Source organism: Callithrix jacchus, chromosome 4 (genome assembly GCF_049354715.1).
Source record: "Callithrix jacchus isolate 240 chromosome 4, calJac240_pri, whole genome shotgun sequence".
In the NCBI taxonomy this organism is placed as follows: Eukaryota; Metazoa; Chordata; class Mammalia; order Primates; family Cebidae; genus Callithrix; species Callithrix jacchus.
The window spans coordinates 114,196,008-114,215,816 of record NC_133505.1 but is presented as its reverse complement, the minus strand read 5'-3'; the positions used below and the strand labels follow the sequence as shown (position 1 = coordinate 114,215,816).

Below are 19,809 nucleotides of genomic sequence, written 5' to 3'. Positions count from 1 at the left end.
CTTCTAAAATGACATACCCTAGCTCACTGGTCCAGCTGCCCTGTGGGCCATATGCTTCTGGTGCCCTCAGTTTATTGACCAGAGGTGACCACCCCTATTCCGGCCATAGGCCCCTGAAACATTCCTCCCACTCCATGAAATCCACAAATTAGAACTTCCTTTAGGTTAATAAGACCTTCTTTTGAGTTGTGTATTCTCCAGGATCATTCATGTTACAGTAAGTTAACTTGGTCAGATAATCTTAATATCCAACTAAAAAGCTGGCTGTGACAGTAATTTTGAAGGCTGAGTCACTTCCAAAAAGGACAGGCCCAGGAAGTGCTTAGCAGTTAGAATCTTTCAGGAGCAAAGGGCAGTGTGGGTAGGGGACACCATGGGAGAAGTGGCTAGGATGCAGGTTAGGGAGAGCAATGGGAGATTGAAGGATGCAAGTCAAACCTGGCCTGCACTGCCATTTCCCCCAGGACTTCTGATCAAACAAACCCTCCACTCTTTCCCATCCAAGTCATCCTGAGGGTGACCTTTACCATAACTGTCCTAATCACAGCAAATTGTATTGTAAGGGAATATTAGTCCATTTTCATGCTGCTGATAAAGACATACCTGGCTGGGCGCAGTGGCTCGCTCATGACTGTAATCCCAGCACTTTGGGAGGCTAAGGTGAGCGAATCACAAAGTCAGAAGTTTGAGACCAGCCTGACCAATGTGGTGAATCCCTGTATCTACTAAAAATACAAAAAGTAGCCAGGCGTGGTGATGCATGCCTGTATTCCCAGTTACTCAAGAGGCTGAGGCAGGAGAATTGCTTGAACCCAGAGGCGGAGATTGTGGTGAGCCAAGATCATGCCACTGCACTCCAGCCTGGGTGACAGAGTAAGACTCAATCTCAAAAAAAGGGACATACCAAAGACTGGGCAATTTACAAAAGAAATAGGGTTAATGGACTTACAGTTCCATATGCCTGGGAAAGCCTAACTCTCATGGTGGAAGGTGAAAGGCACATCTCATGTAACAGCATACAAAAGAAGAGAGAGCTTTTGCAGAGAAAATCCCATTTTTAAAACCATCAGGATCTTGGGAGACCCACTCACTATCATGAGAACAGCATGGGAAAGACTCACCCCATGATTCAATCACCTCCCACCAGGCTCCTCCCACAACACATGGGAATTGTGGGAGTTACAATTCAAGATGAGATTTGGGTGTAAACACAGCTTAACCATATTATAGGGTAAGACACCCCTATAACTTCTTAATGTATTGAGAGAAGGGATGGTGGTTATTGGGTGGAAATGGGAAATATAGCAGAGCGTTTTGGAAAACTATAGGTATTACTCCCTTTCTTTCCTGAAGCCCTGTGGCTTCTTGTGTTAGCTTACCTGGGCAGCTGTGCTACTCCTTCTGCATGATAGCTCTCTCAGCCACAACAGTCAGGGATGGACCTGGCAAGGGGTTTAAGTTACCAAGCATCTACTGAGGAAGTTTATGCTGAAAACTCCTATTCAGATTGTTAGAAACAGCCAAATACGCCTTATTTTTTTTTTTCTATTTTAAGTCCTAAATAGCTAGATTCAAATTTGGATTAATGGGTACATTGGGGAATGAAGTATTCTGACTCATTTTATTTTCTGATAAAACCCTCAAGTTAACCAGAAAACCATTTTTCTCAAAAAAAAAAAAAGAAAGAAAAACAACTGTACCCAAAAATGTTTCTAAAATGTTTACTTTCCTCTCTTTGTAAACATAGTGACAATATTTGTGCTTTCCCGGTGATGTGTGAATCATGAGTTTAAACAGCAGTTCCCATGGAAGAGATCACAGGAAGAAACTAAACCAGAACTGGGTTTATGGGTCAGAGCATGCCTCAGCCCAGTGATGACATCAGAGAAGCCTCAGGCACATCATCCAATCTCTGAGTACTGCTTTTCTACTATGGGGAGAGAAAATGAAGGTGGTCATACTTGCCCTTTTCATCAGGGAAAATTACTTTAAATTTATATGTGAAATTAATTAGTAAATTGAAACTTATGTTGTTATTTTAGTCTTTGGCATATACCAGGGGTCCCCAACCCCCAGACCAGGAACCAGTACTGGTCGGTGGCCTGTTAGGAACTGGGCTGCACAGCAGGAGGTGAGCGGCAGACGAGGGAGAATTACCACCTGAGCTCTGTCTCCTGTCAGATCAGCGGCAGCATTAGATTCTCATAAAAGCGCGAAACCTATTGTGAACCACACATGCGAGGGATTTAGGTTGCATGCTTGTGAGAATCTAATGTCTAATGATCTGAGGTGGAACAGTTTCACCCCAAAACCATCCCTCCACACCTGTCTGTGGAAAAATTGTCTTCTACGACACTGGCCCCTGGTGCCAAAAAAGATTGGGGTCCACTGACATATAGGAATAGCTCTATAAATGTTTGTTGGATGACGTCTACAGTGCTAATGATCTCCATGCACAAGGTTTAGGAAATTGGGCTGAATCAATACAAATCCCAGATCATACCCAGGAGGCGGAGGTTGCAGTGAGCCGAGATTGTGCCATTGCACTCCAGCCTGGGTAACAACAGCGAAACTCCGTCTCAAAAAAAAAAAAAGGAAAAACTGATTAGTTTTCTTGATACTAAATTCCTCATGTGAGCTTGTCTTGTTAGCACTATCTTTCACAAACTGAGATGTAGAAAAAAACATCAGTACATTGAGGGTTCAGTTCATTGAGTTCAGGTTTAACTGAGCTGCTACTATACAATAAAGTCATTAGTAATGTATTCTATTTTTTAAAACTTATTCAAGAAATATTTACCAAAGAGTACGTTGTTGAACAGGAACAGCCATGGTCCCTGCCTTCATGGAGCTGACAGTCTGGTAGTTGACACACCCTCATACATCAAAAAGGCACTGGGGAGGTGCTGCACCTTTGCCTGATGGGCTTTCTCAGTCCCTGCCAATGTCATCTCTGACCAGGACTAGAAGGAAGTGGAGGAAGCTGGACAAATACACAAGGGTCCAGCAGTCCAGAAAAGGGCTGGGAACTGAACACAAATCCCACATCAAGATTTTCAGATCACTGCTCTTGGCTGGGAGTTGGCAAGTTTGTTTTTTCCTTTTGTCACTGAGGCTGGAATATCCTCAGTGATCCTGCTTTTTTTTTTTTTTTTTTTTTTTTAAACAGCCTCATCCAGATGCCATGTCTTGGTTTAACTTCAATCTAACAGTAACAAATACTGTCTGAGAGCCTATGAAGGGTCAGGCACTGTGTTGGACACTTTCCATGTTTTGTCTTTAATCCTCATAACAACTTTGCAAGGTAGATACTATTACTGTCCTCAATCTGCATTTGAAGAAATCGCAGCTTGTAGAGGATGTGGCCAAGATCACAATAGGTGGTTACGACAGAAATAAACTGGGTTCTGTCCTACTTGAGTGCCTTTCCTCTTCCTGCCTGGCCATGCAGGGCCTATAGTCTTTTCTAAACAGAACAGTGGGAACCTTGTTTTCTGATTTCTTCCCACAATAGGAGGGAAATGCGTATCTTTTCCAACACATCAAAGAATAATGATAACAATAGCTAATATTAATTCAGCCATTACTATGTGCCAGATACTATTCTAAGATCTTTACATGTATCAACTCATTTAATTCTCATAAACCTATGCACGGTTACTCTTATTATTCAATGTTATCTATTATTTTATAGATAAGAAATGGAGAGGTTTAGCAATATGGCAGAGGCAGTTTGAACCCAAGTTGCCTTAGTCTAGAACTTAAAAATTGTTATTTCAGGCCAGGTGAGGTGGCTCATGCCTGTAATCCCCGCAATTTGGGAGGCTGAGGCTGGTGGATCACTTGAGGTCAGGAGTTTGAGACCTTCTGGCCAACATAGTGAAACCCCACCTCTACTAAAAATATAAAAAATTAGCTGGACATGGTGGCAGGTACCTGTAATCCCAGCTGCTTAGGAGGCTGAGGCAAGAGAATTGCTTAAACCAAGGAGGTGGAGGTTGCAGCGAGCTAAGATCCTGCCATTGCATTCCAGCCTGGGCAATAAGAGTGAGACTCCATCTCAAAAATAAATAAAAGTTAAAAAAAAGGTTGTTATTTCATCCCAAATACGTACACTACTTTCAACATCTATCACAGTTTTCTTTAGTTGCTGAAATAAATGATGGGAAGGACCCCTCTGTCCTCACCTCCTACCCCTATGAGCAGAAGACACAATTCTGTGTATCCATAGTATATGTGAATGTTTTCCTCCAGCACAGTGCAGTGTGAAACCTATGCAACTATATGCTGCAGCCATGGATTCTATCCATCATGAATTCTATCCACCATGAAATGGCACATGACCAAAAAATGCACCATGTACTGTATTCTAAATCTGAGCTCTCTGCCTAATTTAGTTTCTGTTCATTCCAAATGTGTAACATTTCCCATAGACATGTGAGTTCCCTCAAAGGCCTAACAGCAGTCTCTGAGAAGACGAATTGAAGAAACATTTTCTTTACCAGCTCAGGCAGGTGACAGGTAAAAAATTAATTTTAAAAATATGAGATATTTGGGTCTTTACTCCCATACTGGCTGGCTACTTGGGCAAATTGGGCAGTGGCATCACTGATGGGGCTCCAACTGGGGACACAGCAGAGGCAGAAGGCAGCAGGAAATGACTAGGGCATCAGGATGATGGATGGTACCTCAGTCCACTAATATCTCACCTAAGGACACGTTCCTTCTTTCTGCATCTTGGAGACACACATGAAGGATATCTGAAGCAGGCTGATATCCTCTAATATAAACCCAGTTGATGGCTATGAACCATTAAGGGTGCTTGATAATTACTAATTAAATAAATTAAGTGCACAAAATATAATTACTGATATTCTACTTTTCCCCTGTCTTTGCTGCACCACAGGAAAAAGTTTCCACAGCCATTGGTTTGTATGAGCAAAACCCAAAATTAAATTAAGATGTCACACACCAGTGGCAAAGACAAAATGAGGAAAGCATTTTTTAATCAGAAATTGCAAAGGAATTGGGGCTTTTACATAATAGCGAAATGGATGGTTTGGATGGTGGTATTCTTTCAACCAACTTTTCACAAATATTTCCTGGAACTGGCCCAAGGAATGAATCCTGATTTTGCCTATTCTTTTTCAGATGCAATTGAATTCACTTGTTTAGGTTTCTGCCTCCTCCACCTTTCATCCGCTGGCAACACGAGTGTGTCTCAGCTCTCACAGGGCCACACTCAGTTCAGTCTGCAGGCCACAGTTCAGTCTGCAGGCCATGTTGGGATCTGCTTCTCCAGGGATCGGCCAGAGACCTCTGAGGCTCTCAGTCCTTTCTTCTACAGCTACTGTCTTCCCCGGACTCCTGAGAAATTCCTCCAGACCTTGTACTCTCCCACACTACTTGTCAACTCCCCCCTCCACCTCTTGGAACCCCAATCACCAAAGTTTAACCTACTATGAAAATGAATGACCCCATTTGCTGAGAAAGAGACCATGTCTGGGAGCAATTGAGTGAGAGAAAATATGAACAAAAAGTCTAGAACCCTTGACTGAGGTCACTTAGGATTGCACTAGCTGCCACTGAGCTGAAGCAACATGCATTCCTAGTGGCTAAGGGATCGGTAAAGCATGGGCACGAATCCCTAGCTTTCACTGTGTGGGGCTCTGGAAAGCATTTAGCAGTATCCACATCAGGTTGGAGTGAAAGGTTTCTAAGACTCACTGGGTCCCATGATAGCTTCTGAGACCTCAGGCCTCTGGCTGGGCATCTGCTCAGCCCAGGGACAGGAAAGCAGCTCCACAGGGAGGACAAGCTTGCCAGACAATCCCCACCCCAGACGGGCACGCCCCCTTTACCCCCTTGTGCTCTCCCTGGCAGGGTGGTGGCTCGCTGACAGTTCATCGGGTTTTACAAACATTAGCTTCTACATCTGCTCCTTGAGCTTAAAAATCTCTTTAGATGAAGGCACTACAAGGGTAAAAAGCCTGTGTCTCTCCTTTCTGTCTTTGAATGAAAATGGAAATGTGGAGATACTTTTTTTTTGGAGATGGAGTCTCGCTTTGTTGCCCAGGCTGGAGTGCAGTGGCACAATCTCAGCTTACTGCAACTTCTGCCTCCTGGTTCAAGCAATTCTCCTGCCTCAGTCACCACCATGCCTGGCTAATTTTTTGTATTTTAGTAGAGACAGGGTTTCACCGTGTTGCCCAGGCTGGTCTTGAACTCTTGAGCTCAGACAATCTGCCCACCTCAGCCTCCCAAAGTGCTAGGATTACAGACGTGAGCCACTGTGCCTGACCAAGATAGCTTTTAAAGAAGAATTTGATTTGGACATAGAAACTTAAACAAAAAGACTTCTTTATTTCCTCTTTGGGGATTATTTTTCCCCACTATGTGTATAAGAGGCTAATTGCTGTGGACACGCATATGCACACACACACACACACACACACACACACACACAGCACCGGCAGTCTGGCAGTCTCTGCTCTTGTACTCACATTTCATCCTGAGGGTGTGGGGGCCTCTAGAACAAGAGCCCACAGTCAATGTGGAGTAGAGTTTGGTGAGAAGCCAGCAGGCTGGTGGGCCCCATCTTGCCATGAGTGGTTCTTTAGCCTGGTTCTCGGCGGGAATCAGAGTCTGCGTGATTTCTGTCATGGCTTCCCAGAATCTAGTTGTCCCATCTCCAAGTGCAGCCTTCTACGTGCAACAAGGGAATGTGGGCTTCTTTGAAACAGGGTTCTTAGAGCAGGAGTGTAGGCAGCCAAGTGTGAAGGGTGTCAGCCGGGGTGGCACGCCTCAGGGGAAGATGTGGGACCAGCTGTGTCCTGGGCCAACTGCAAAAGAGGGGAAGTCTGCAATGGGAGACAGAGCAGCTCTCCAAGGATCTCACTTGCTCTGGGGCTGTCTTTTGTTATTTTAAAGTGGCGCCCGTCATCAGTGGTCTTACCCTGGCTCCAGGACATGCACTAATTTTCATTCATTAATGTATTCCTTCAAAATCAAGTCATTCACATACAAGTGGTGCTATTTAGTTCTCACAATCCATGAATTAAGTGGTATTGTCATTGTCCCATTTTATTAATGAAGAAACCAAGCCTTCAGAGCAGTTAAGCAATGAGTTCCCAAGGTGAGGCCATTAGTTACTGGCAAGGACAAGAAGTGTCCTCAGAATCTGGCCTCCTGATTTTGAATTCTTCCCCTTGCATACCATTAGTCAGTGGACAGGAGAGGACAGTCAGTCCTCTGTATTTGTAGGTTTTGCATTTGTACATTCTGCAGATTGCAGATCAAAAATATTTGGAAAAAAATTTCCACAAAGTTTTGAAAAAGCAAACACACTTGAAACTGTGGCACTGAATACTACATTGAATTCCTTATAACTGATGTGCGGGCATTGTATTAGGTATTACATCTAGAGGTGGTTTAAAGTATATAGGAAGATGTACATAGTTTATATGCAAATACTACACTTTTATATCAGGGACTTGAGCATCCTCATTTTTTTTTTTTTTTTCCAGATGAAGTCTCACTCTGTCTCCCAGGCTGGAGTACAGTGGAACAATCATGGTTCACTGCAATCTCTGTCTCCTGGGTTCAAGCGATTCTCCTGCCTCAGCCTCCCAAGCAGCTGGGACTATAGGTGCACACCACCACATCTGGCTAATTTTTGTATTTTTAGCAGAGATGGGGTTTCACCATGTCAGCCAGGCTGGTCTTGAACTCCTGACCTCAAGTGATCTGCCCACGTCGGCCTCCCAAAGTGCTGGAATTATAGTCGTGAGCCACGGCACCCGGTCCATCCTCAAATTTAGATGTGAGGCGATGTCCTGGCCTCAATCCCTCATGGATACCAAAGGACGAGTACTGTATTCCTAGCATGAATCCAGTATCAAGCAGGTACTGTGGAGAATTCCGAGACACTGACTTGGTTTCTGTCTTCTTGGTTCCTTACAACCTGGTTAGCCACCATGAAGAGCTAAGGAAGGGCTGGGTGGTATGTGCTTATTGAGTTATCGGTTCATAGTTTCAGCAAAAGGTTCTTGAGCATCGTGTGCCAGACATTGGCAGGAGTAGAGGGACACAAAGATGAAAAGCATGTAGTTTCTATTCTCCAGAATTTCAGTCTAGACAAGGGTTCAATGCTTCCCATTGCTTCCAGGTTGAAATCCCAAATCCCTGTGTGGCCCACAAGGCTGTTTGAAACTTGACCTTTGCCCCTCTCCTCCCCCTCATTCTGCTCCAGCCACACTGGACTTCAGTCAGTTCCTCCATCAGGGTCACTTTCCTCCCTTGGTGTTTTTCCACCCTGGCACAGCTTTACAGAAACGTTATGTGAGCAGGGGCTTGAATAATGCATAGGTTTCCAAACAGAAAGTGATGGGCAAGGGAGGTAGAGGAGTCTCAGCGGAGAGGGGCATTCTGAGGAAGAGTAGCCAGGGAAGTTTCATAGAAAAGGCAAAACATCTGCTGTACGTAACTGACAGTCAATAACAGTTTGCTCAACTGAGCTGGGCTGAGAAGGCTGGAGATGTGCAGAGGTGGGCAGGATGGAAGCTGGGGGAGCTGGGGAAGGAACACCTGCATAAAGCCTTAGGAGCTGGGATCACCTGAAGGTGAAGACAATGGGATCTGAAAGGCTGCCATCCTTGAGATCAGGGGTAAGGGTCTTTTGGGCAGGTTCAGGAGGTCAGATAGTGAGGTGTGGGAAGGTGGTGATCTGTGGGATGGGGTGGCCTGGCCTGGCAGGTGAGAGAGCTGAATTCCAGTTGTAGCTCAGTGCCTGGCTTGGTGATTTTGGTCCAGTCACTCCTCTGGACCCCAGAATTTGTGAGGATGATGGAGCAGATAATCTCTAACCCTCTCCTTTCCAGATGAATTGTGCTCCTTGAAGCTCAGGTGATGACAGAGTTGCAGGAACCCAGGATGGACGGCAGGTGCTGGAAAAGAGGAGGAAATCCCAGGAGGCTAGAGACAGCCCAGGCCTCTGCTGCACCCGAGGCTGCAGAAAGAACTCAGGGCTGGAGAGGGAGCCAGAGGGTGAGGGTCCTTCCAGGGGAAGGATGGGTGGGAGTATCCACAGCCCGTGACTTATCAGTGTCCCATCAGGACCAGGTCAAACCCCAGCGGAATTCTCCAAGACAGCTTTTCTCTCACTCCCACCCTGATCTCAAGTCCTCATGTGGGGGGCGGGGGTGGGTGTCAGGCCTGCCATCAGAGGAGAAGGCTGCTGTGGCTAGTAAAACTGAGGGCCAGGCTGGATGCTGGTCGTTTTCAAAGACTAAGGGGGAGGGCAAAGAGCTGAAGGGGCTCTCAGGACTGTCCAAGTAACAGACCAAGCCCCTCACATAGGTTTTTTTTTCTCTAGTGACCCCATTCTGCCCCATGGATGTCACTTGCTTTTTGTCTTTGTCTTTTTTTTCTTTTTTGGAGCTTTTGGAAAGGAGGAGCAAGGGAGGGAGGTGGGAAGAGACTTTTTTTTTTTCTTCACATGAGCCCTCAGAATTACAGTTCACAAACTATTCAGTAAACTGACCGGCCTCAACCTCCCCTTCAACGGCCTAATCTAAGGGGTGGATCTATGTGTTTTGTTGCTTGTCAGAAACAATCGCTGCGCGGCCCATTACATTTACAGCACGTCGCCCTTTAATTGGTGTAACACGCTGAGGCCTGAAAGGAGGAGAGGCCCACAAAGGCGCCCGTGAATGAGCCTTGACTCACACAAAAACACTCTGCAGAAGTTCAGAGCTGGCCACTAACAAGGAGGTAGGGAGTTAGTTTGAAAAGAGGGTGAAGTTCAGAAATGTGTCACCTTGAGGAGCCTCCCATCAAAGCAATGGTCGCATTGACAAGCTGCAAAGAAAAAAAGTTAAACCTTCAGGGCTGCGGACTCGCCTGCTGGATTTATTCTTAAACTTGAGGAGGGGGGAAGGAGAGGGAGAGTCTTTTTCTTCTCCTCTTCTCCACCCTTGTTTCTCTGCTCCCGCCCCCCCCCCATTTACTTCAGAGAGCCTTAAAGAAGTCAGGGGGAAGAAACGTACCTCCCACCCCCCTGCTAAGATGCACTATTTAAAAAATAAATGTATAAAAAGTCAGGCTGAATGCGGCTGCCTGAGGCTGCTGCTGCTGCTGCTTTCGGCCTCTGTGGGAACAGCGATTTGTCCCTGCCCTCTAGTGTGTCCCTTGCTCATCTTGCGAGGCGACTCCCCCGGCCGAGGGGCGTTGCGGCCTAGGCCAGGGTGCCGGGCGGGCCTGGAGACCTTGTCCCCGGAGGCTGCCAGGGCCAGGGCGTGCGTCCAGGGTCCGTGTGGCCGAGGGGACCAGGACGCGCCATTCGGAAGCATTTGGGAGAAGGGATCCGCCCCTGCGCCAGTCGAGCTCAGTGGAGTCTTGCGTGTGGGGGTCCCGCACCATCCCAGGAAGGACTCAGTTTTCCCTCCTCCTGCCTGTAACACTGGGAAGACACGACCCCAGCCCATGCTTCGGTTCCATTTGCAAAATGAGGCGTTTTTAAAAGAAGACACCTGCGTGCCCGGGGTAAAGGTGGGGGACTGGGTCGCACCTCCCATTCCCCGGACTTCCACGGTGATGGGCTCTACCCTTCTCGCACACCTTCCTCGCTCCAGACGCCCTGAATCTCCCCCGCGCTGGTGGTGCTGCGGTCGACCTCCCTGGGCCCCCTTCCCGCACCCTGCCCCTCGCCTTCCTCGGTGGGGGGTGCCCCGCCACACCTGCGCCGGGGTGGGCACCTCCGCGTCTCCAGCCCCGTGCGTGCCCCGGCGCCCTAGCCGCCCTCCTCCGCTCGCCCCCTCCCCGCCTTTGTCCCGCGACCGGACCCCCACCCCTCGCGCTGCTCCTGTGAACCGGCTGCCCCGTGCGAAGGCGGGGGCACTTTTCAATGCAGCGCCGCAGCTCCTTCCAGATTTGTAATCCGCCAAAAAGCCGCTGATTGCCGCAATCGTTACTTTTCATTAAAAAAACTTAGAAGCAATTTGGGAGAACCCTTCTCAATGAATACATTTACCCCCGAACGGTCTTTATTCTCCGCCTCCACTTGATGAGTTTCTCTGGCACGAATCGGTTCTTACAGGCACAGAATGGGCAATCCCTTGATCCCCGTCAATTGTCATCCTGAGTCCGGGCCACTTTGACCGCCAATAGTGGGGAAGTCAGAGCTAATCCTCAGAAGGAATCACGGGAAAAGAAAAGCAACAATAACCAAGTCAAGCGTAAAAAATGAAAGAGAAATCTCTATTATCACTCACTACATTTCCCAGCTATGTACTGAAAAAATCAGCTCGCTTGTCATTCGAGTCAGACACCCGCACAAGAATATGAGGTCGTGGTGGGTTGGTAGACTCACACGACGTAAGGGGCGATATTTGAGAGCGAAAGGCCTCTCTTCTGCCTCTGCCAAATCCCCCTCACATCCGCCATAACCATTAAATACAGACTGACTTTATTCTGTATGGGGAGGCCAGGGGTGGGTGGTGAGGGAGCCCCCAGCTGTGCCAGGATAAAAAAAAAAAAAAAAAGAAATCCCTGGAGAGAGGGGTGGGGGCGGGGTGTGGATGCGAAAGAAACGCGCCCCTGGACCGTACCTCCCGCTCCCGGCCCCGCGGGCTGCTGGGCCTCGCCCGCTGGGGTTCAGCCGCCGCGATGGCCACCCCCTGCGCGCCCTGCCCACCGCCCCCGCAGCTCTGGGGCCGCGCGGCCTCGGTGACTGGGTCCTCGAGCGGGCGCATGTGTGTGGGGCACGCGCGCACGGGCTCCGTGGGTCGCGGGCGAGGCGGACGCAGCGGCTTCGAAGCCGCGGGAGGCCGCGCAGTGAAACCCGTGAGTGTGCACTCGCGGCTACTTTCCACGCCGACACTTGTGCGATTATTGACCGGGGCCTGGATTGCTTCCTGCTGCAGCCAAGTGAGGGGCAAAGTTAGTTCTAAGAAGGCCGGGCACAGCCAGCTGCAGGGCGGACTCCGGGCGCGGCCGCCGCATCTCCGGGAGGGGTCGCACCGGCAGCCTGGCGCTCCTCCCTTTCTCCCTCCCTCCCTCATTCCCTCTCTCCCTCCCTCCCTCACTACGGAGAGGAACTTCGAGGGCGGGAACTGCTCCGGCGCCCAGGGACTCGGGGGCCGCAGCCCGAGCCTCCCTTCGCTCTGGGAGGGCCGCGGAGGGCCTGAAGTCCAAACTCCTCTGGCGGAGAAGGGTCCTGGCGGTCAGCGGCCTTTCCGCGCTCTGCCGCTCCGCAGGCCGACTTGTGCTTCTGGGGCTACTTTTATTTTCCCGGGGTGGGTAGAGGGAGCCTCCCCTGGCAGGTTCGGAGGTAAGGCAGCTTCTCTTGGTCGCCCGCGGTGAGGTGGTTCCTTCTGCGCCTCGTCCGACCTCACCGGGCCCCGAAGACGTCGCTGCGGCCCGCGGCCCGGCTCTGGGCTCGCGCCTCAGCCCCTCGAGGCACGGGGCGGGGGTGGGGGCTCGGAGGCAGTGCCCATTTCCCGCCTCACCCCCAGGCACCCTCACCCGGGAAGGGAAGCCTTCTGTGCCGCCGCTCCCTTTGGGGGAACCTCTCCGGCCTGTCACCTCCCCTATTCGCACCACACGCACATCACACACTGCACACACCACATCACATGTGTACTATTACTACACACTACATACCATTTAGACCAACGTTCACACATTTGCGTCTATACCAAGAAAAAACACATTTACGCAGCAGCAAGGTTATGTAGATTCACATTTACACGAGAGCTGGACTCACCTGCACACGCATACACACACACACGTACAAACTCCTGCGCACCCAGGCGCACCCCCGCGTTCGCTCTCTATACCAGCTTGCGCCCTTGGGTGCCTGCGGACTGGCTCCGTCCGGATTGGCAGGTCAGATTGGCGAGGGGGAGGACTAGAGGGATCCAGCCGGGTGGGGGTCGAGGACTTTGGCCTTGGGACCTGGGCCTCCTTGGGGATTCCCGTCTGTGCAGATGTCCCGAGTTTCCCTTAGGGCCCGACTATACTCGCGCCCTTCACCCTGCGGGCGCTGCACCGGAGTTGCGACCTTTCCAAGGATCCTCACGCACTAGACCAGAGCCCGCAGTAAGGACTGGGGGGCGGGTTCCATTCACCCGAGCACCAGACACTCGCCCACGTGCCCCCTAAGGGGGTGGGTGGGACGCCTTCGCGTGGCCGCGGGCGTGGGGGTAGGATGGACAGGGAAGAAGGGGATCCTGTCGGGAGTAACCCCAGCCCTCGCCCCAGTTGGGCTCCTCGGGGTCGGGAGGACGTGGTAGAGGGCAGGGGTGATTATCGCCTTCTACAAAGCCAGTGAAAGCTTTTAGTCCTCCCCAGATTTACATAAACGCGAATCTCCGCTTGGTCCGCAGTCTGGAAAGGGTGCTTGTCGAGAGGCCGACACTGTGCAATCCTAATTAGTGATTTTTGTCCCCTTGTTACTGGGCTCAGCATCTCATGCAAATGAACTCTTCATTTCAGCCACATTACCCCAGATCCAGAATTAACTGACTCTTATCTTTAATGATATGCTGCTGAAGTTCTCTGAGCCCGGCTAGCTTTTTATCTTGATTACTCTAATCAATAAGAAATGATAGAGTAGAATTATAAACTCTATTGGCTTTTAAATGTTGCCGACAAGCCCTCTAGATGCCATTCCTGTTCATTGTTATTTATTAAAATGATCCTCAGCCTAACAGCAGATGCAAATAGGCGAACAAGGAGAATTAGCCTTGGGACTCGTCCCAGCCAGCCCGAGACACCATTGCCCCCCAATCCCAAGGGAAGACCCCTTACTGTTGGGGCTTGAAAAGGTGGAAAATACATATATTTAAAAGTCTTTAAAATAAATTTGCTCTTGTAAAGCAGCCAGAGAAACAGAAAGACAAATTTAAAAACACCAGACCCCCATCCCATCCAGGTAGTCTTAAAGGCGGAAGCCTTGAAAAAGGCACTTTGAGACACAGAACCTCAAGTTCTGAGAATAACTCTCCCCGCCCCCGCTCCGCCCCCCACACTCCTTCCACCCTCCCCTTTCTGCATACAAGTATCTATAGACTTTTGTGTATGTACGTATTTTCAGAGAGACCTCGGGAAATGCAATTTCCCTCAGTTCTTTTGGGAGAAAAATGGGGCTTGAGTCCCTTGGCGTGTGCAAAACCAGCCCTCGTTGACCAAGGCGTTAAGGCGCCTCCAGTGGACAGTTTTGGTTTCCTCGACGTCTTGCCTATCCTCTGGCCTCGGGCAGTTCCGTCACCCACACCCACCCAAGGCCCCAGGACCCCGCAACTCTCCCTGGTCACACCTTTCTCGGAGGCCCAATTTGAGAGACACTATGTTTCCCAAGAAGTCAAAACAGAGGGTGCGGGCTCTTCTTTCCTTTGCTCATAGAGAGTGAAAAGCGTTTTAGTAGTGAGATATGTCAGAAGAGGATGTGAAACATCCCTCCTCACCCTCCATCAGTACCTTACCCGCCCTTCGCCCCCACCTCGGCTCTGAGTTTCGTCTCGGGTAGAGTGGGAACTTTCAGATGAAGGCCTGGGGCTGCTGAGAACACCCGGCCGTCATCTCTCATTAGAATAATGCACGAATTTCAGTAGCTTTCGTTTAGATCCAATACAAACCTATTAAGAGCCTACTCTGCATTAGGCACTTTGTCGGTAGCGCAGCCCAGGCTCAGAGGCTTAGTGGACCCTTTCCCTGTCTCGCTTGACCCTCCGCCCCCTCAGGGCTTTGGGTGGGTCCTCAAAATCCGTGGCATCCAAAGCCCCGAAAGCGCGCAAGCCGGAGGCGAGCACACAAAAACACACATGCGCCACAACCCGGCCTGCCCCTGTCCTGCAACCCCGCGGGTGCATCACGACTGTCTAAACCCTTTTACGCACAGCCCTACTCGCCCAACGCTTGGCTACCAGTCCCCAAGCAGCCGCGCCGCCCCTCTAGCCCTCTTAGCTGCGAATTCCGTTCTTTCTCCCCTCATCCCTCAGCACAGCCGAGTGGGCAACTAGGCGTCCTGGCCTCGCCAGGCGGGGAAGCTACGCGCTAGGGTTCCCCAAGGCTCCTGGCTGCTGAGCGGGTACCAGCAAGCAGCAACCCGCCGACGCAATAGCGAGGGGCTGCGTGCGCGCTGGGAGCGGAAGCGGCTGGAACGCAAACTCAAGTCCTTGCCAAGGCCGCGGTCGATCCGTGGAAAGAGAAGTTGGAAATCGCAGGCAGGCTAAGCCTTTTTTTTTTTTTTTTTTTAATGACACGTGGGGGGAAGGGCTGAATGTATCAAAATCATGTAAAATTTCTGTTCTTAGCAACATCCTTGTTATTAGGAATGATGAATAAACCGCCAGGATTATTCTGGACTGTAAGTTATCAAGAGCCCACTAATTTCACATTAAAGCCCATTGACTGCAACGGCGTGATTGAAGGGTTTTTAACAATTAACATAATCAGAAAATGAGCTGAGATAATTTTTATTCAACTCATTACTTTTTAATCATGTATTTCTTTTAATTAATATCTTCTCCGTGAACATAACACAAAGCGGAGCCCCAGTGCTGGCCCAAGCCAGCCTGCGGGACTGAATTTGACACAGCCAAACATTTCACCAGCAGCATTCATTGCATCTCTATTGTGGTGTGGGCGAAATAGAAAAATCTTGTCCAAAAGTCACCATGTTGTTTTGAAACACAATTTTAAAAGAGGAGGAGGGAGTTGGGAGCGCACAAGCCATACGCTTTCAATTCGACTTGACTTTTATATTTGGGCGCCTCTCTTGGTTTGCATCCAGAGGGATACAAATGGGAAGAAACAGAAGAGGAGGAAGAAAAGGCTTTTGGAGATGAATGGCCCGTCCTGGGTTCGCAGGGGAGTGGGCTGTGGTTGCTTGCGCCTAGTACACTGGCTGGCTGGTGGAACAGTTGGAGGCAGAGACCTTGGCCTTTGAGTCTTGGCCCCAGCGCACAAACCTGGCCTAGACCGTCAGGGCTGAGACGTTCAGGCCCTTTCACCACCACCAAGCCACCTCCTGGGCTCTGAACTAAGCTGACGAAGTCCCTCGGCTCCCCGAGCCCGCCTCGAAGTGGGCGGTAACTGCGGGACCCTCTTTGGGCAGGATCCTGGATCACCGCCGCCTTCCACGTCGCTTAGGCGTTTGCGTTGCAGCCCGGATGCCACGACCTCGCCCGTTCCCCAGCACTTCCTGGTATCCCCAACCCGGGAAACTTCATCCTATTCAGATGCCTCACATGTGGTGGAGAATGATTATTTGTGGCACGGGAGTTCCAATCTCCCCCGTGACGTCCCCAGTCTCCACTCGGGAAACTCCGACCCCTAGGCGCATCTCGCCCTTGGCCTGACCACGGCGTCTCCCACACCTCCCAAAAAAAGGCTGTTTCCGGACTAAGATCTCTCGCAGTACCGGAGCCGAATCAGTCTCGGAAAAAAGAAACAAAGTCGACCCCTGGTGGAAGAAAGCGAAAGTTTAAGAATATAAGTTTTGAGGGAATCGCATGCTCAAACGTCTGTACCAGAAACAGAGTGAAGGGAAGAAAGAAGGAGTAGAGGGGAAGGAAAGGATAAATAATGAAAAGGAAAATTGGGAGAGACAGAGAACAGGAGAGGCTACATAGCAGATGGAATTCAGGTGGAGAGAGCTGGGAAGAACGAGGCTCAGAGAGGCTGACCTTTTAGGCCTTGATTAAGCTTGTTTCCTTAATCCTTGTGGCCTGGCCAGTGTCAGGGGTCAGGCAAGGACACCTAATTTTCTATTTCTCTCCAGTGTAAGTCTGGAAGTTCTGTAATTACAAAGGGCAGATAGAGATTTCTGTTGGACATTGCAGCTACTGTCTGCCTGCCCTAGATAGCATCCAGAATCTTCCTTCTCTTTTTTCCAAACAAATCTCTGCCTGCCAGCATCTTGACCTCTCAGTCTTCTACAGGTGATGGCAACTAAGGCAAAACTCCAATCTATAATGGCCAGAATACTAGCCCCATTCCTCTCTAGTATTTATTTGTTATTCAATTTTAATAGGGAACATCTGGGGTACAGGTTGAAGCCCAAGGGATAGAGGAATTTCAGGCACTAGAGCAAAACAGTAAAGGAAAGGCTGGGTGCAGTGGCTCATGCCTGTAATCCCAGCACTTTGGGAAGCCGAGGCAGATGGATCACCTGAGGTCAGGAGTTTGAGACCAGCCTGGACAACATGGTGAAACCACATCTCTGCTAAAAATAAAAAGTTGACTGAACCACTGGGGAGTGTCATGGAGGCCTACAAGCAGGTCCAAAAGGGACCCCTGAAGCTAAAAGGCGTCGCAGAGCTCGGAGTGCCTAAGCGGAAAAAGAAAAAGAAGGACAAAGACAAAGGGAAACTCCTGGAAGCAATGGGAATGAGCAAAAAGAACGAGAAGTGGAGCGGCCTGGACAAACGGACCCTGGCCCAGGCGGCCTTTGAGAAAATGCAGGAGAAGCAGCAAATGGAAAGGATCCTGAAGAAAGCATCCAAAACCTACAAGCAGAGAGTGGAGGACTTTAACAGACACCTGGACACACTCATGGAACATTACGACATTCCCAAAGTCAACTGGATGAAGTAGCTGCCTGCCCCCATGATGGAACTGCATCGAGGGTTCGCCAAAGGCCACGCTGGGGTGGTGTGTGTTTCCTTTGATATATTCTAGACACATGGCTTTACATACACCCTCGCGTCTTCTGCTACAGACTGCTCTTCAAAGCTGTGCGTCCTCATTCTGGAACTTGATTAAAGTAAAACTGTCCTTGTCCTCAGTTTAGGTTTCTTGGCAACATATAGAAGATAGACCCTTTTCGTTTGGATGGAAAGTTTCTAAGTTTATCCAGAGGTAAATGTTTTTATCCCCGAGTTACAGCTAACGCACTGAGGCCAGCCAGCTGTCTTCTCCCGGATGAGACGAACTCCAAAGGGTCAGGAGCTGATAATGCCTGGTGGCCTGCCGTATGCAGAACCCCATAGGACCCAGCGTGGGTGCCCTTGCGAGCTTCCTGTAGCTTGGGGCCTGTGCTATTCCCTGGAGGCCCCAGAGAAGCCACTTGCAACTCTGTGGCCTTGAGAGTTCCTCCTCAGCCACCTGGCCACTGAGACAGCGCAGCCTGGCTGGCAAAACAGCCACCTAGGGGAAGAATGGAACAGACACGCCTTGTTCCTTTTTGAGCTTGTTCCCAAAACCCTCCTTCCAGGTACTTCTAATGGGTGTTGCCATGGCAGACATTGCTAATGGATCACAGCATTCTTTGATATGGAACCCAGAAACAGCCTGCCTCTCAGTCTTCAGCCAGGGGCTCCTAGCAGCCTCTTGTATTTACTCAGAGTTGACACATCGCTTGGAGCCTTTTTGGCATTCCTACCCTAAGGATGCCTCAGGGGTGACAGGAGCAGGGCAGAGCGCCAGCACAGACAGACATGGGTGCGATCAAATGAGAGGGCTCAGGCATCCACAATGTAGGGCTGGGATCTTGTAGGGCCTGTGTGTCCTGGTTGACAATCAAACCACATGTGCTACTGGAGAAATAATCTAGCTATTGAAAGAATAACGAAGGCAGAAGAGAAAAACCAAGTGTGGGATTTAGGGTTGTCCTGTGTAAATTACACAATAAAGCAAAAGCCAGTTATTATTTAAAAAAATAAAAAATTAGATAAATTAGCTGGTTGTGGTGGTACATGCTGTAGTCCCAGCTACTTGGGTGGCTGAGGCAGGAGAAGCACTTGAACCCAGGAAGTGGAAGCTGCAGTGAACCAAGACGCACTGCTGCATTCCAGCCTGGGTGACAGAGTGAGATTCCATCTCAAAAAACAAAACAAAAAAGTGAAGGAAGAACCACTGTCCTGCAGCCTCTGCTGATGTCCAGAGCCAAGCAGTTAAAAAGAAAAGGTGACATCAGAGATAAGATCTCACTGGTGAGCATGTCACTGATTACCTGGAGTGAGCACTTTGGGTAAATCAAGGAAGTGCAAAGGTGGCATTAGTGTCATTGAGCTCCTTTTAAAGCCTCTCTTGAATCCACAATCAATATGTGCCTCTGTGTTTGCTCCCTCACCTTTCTACCTTCTCTCCCACGCTCTCCTATGTGTACTGATACTCTACAGGGACTTCTTTCAAACATCCTATTTCTCCTGCATCCATGTCAAGCCATAAGCATTTTCTTTTCTTGGAAACCACCCTAATCCATTCACTTATTGGAGGCTTATCTATACTTTAAGGCAAAGCTCAAATGCCACTCTTCCAAAAATGACTTCTTTGTCATTTCTTCCACCTTTAAACTCTTCTCATATAATAACTAACTTTTCCTTTAATTTTCTTCTTTTATAATAACTACCACATAAGGCAGTTAATTGTATACATGTTTTATTTTTTCTACTAGTTTGTAAGTACCTGCAGCTAATGTTGCCCACAGCACTGAAGTCAGGGCTTTGCCCTTGCCCTCCCTGCGTCAGTTCTCAGCAAATGTTTGTTGAATTTTTGACCATTTTGTCTCTCTTTTTTTTCTCTTTCTCTCTCTCTCTTTCTTTCTCTTTCCTTTCTTTCTTTCTTCCTTTCTTTCTCTGTCTCTCACTCTCTTTCTTTTTTTCTCTTTCCTTTCTTTTTCTCTTTCTTTTGAGACAGACTGTTACTCTGTTGCCCAGGCTGGGATGCAGTGGCACAATCTCTGCTGGAGGTTCAAGCGATTCTCCAGCCTCAGACTCCAGAGTAGCTGGGACTACACATGTATACCACCACACCTGGCTACTTTTAGTATTTTTAAGTAGAAATGGGGTTTCACCGTATTGGCCA

The 19,809-nt window shown here is 49.2% G+C and overlaps 1 protein-coding gene, 1 long non-coding RNA gene and 1 pseudogene across 2 annotated transcripts; 2 read left to right on the top strand and 1 right to left on the bottom strand.

The window, feature by feature from the left end:
* Nucleotides 1–6,346: 6,346 nt before the first annotated feature.
* Nucleotides 6,347–11,154, bottom strand: LOC118152941 (uncharacterized). Its single transcript, XR_004741990.3, has 3 exons — nt 11,030–11,154; nt 9,818–9,858; nt 6,347–8,945 (listed from the first exon to the last, which is right to left on the bottom strand). It is a non-coding gene; the product is annotated as an uncharacterized LOC118152941 (long non-coding RNA).
* On the top strand, nt 7,527–10,996 carry LOC118152940 (uncharacterized). The gene is made up of 2 exons (XM_035296447.3): nt 7,527–7,905; nt 8,880–10,996. The coding sequence occupies exon 2, from the start codon at nt 10,066–10,068 to the stop codon at nt 10,933–10,935; it is 870 nt and encodes a 289-aa protein (XP_035152338.3). The 5' UTR covers nt 7,527–7,905; nt 8,880–10,065; the 3' UTR covers nt 10,936–10,996.
* Nucleotides 17,248–18,651, top strand: LOC100392041 (family with sequence similarity 32 member A pseudogene; annotated as a pseudogene).

What these genes read in the sequence shown, in the direction of transcription:
- LOC118152940 (XM_035296447.3), top strand. Translation starts at nt 10,066, where the DNA reads ATGCACTATTTAAAAAATAAATGTATAAAAAGTCAGGCTGAATGCGGC.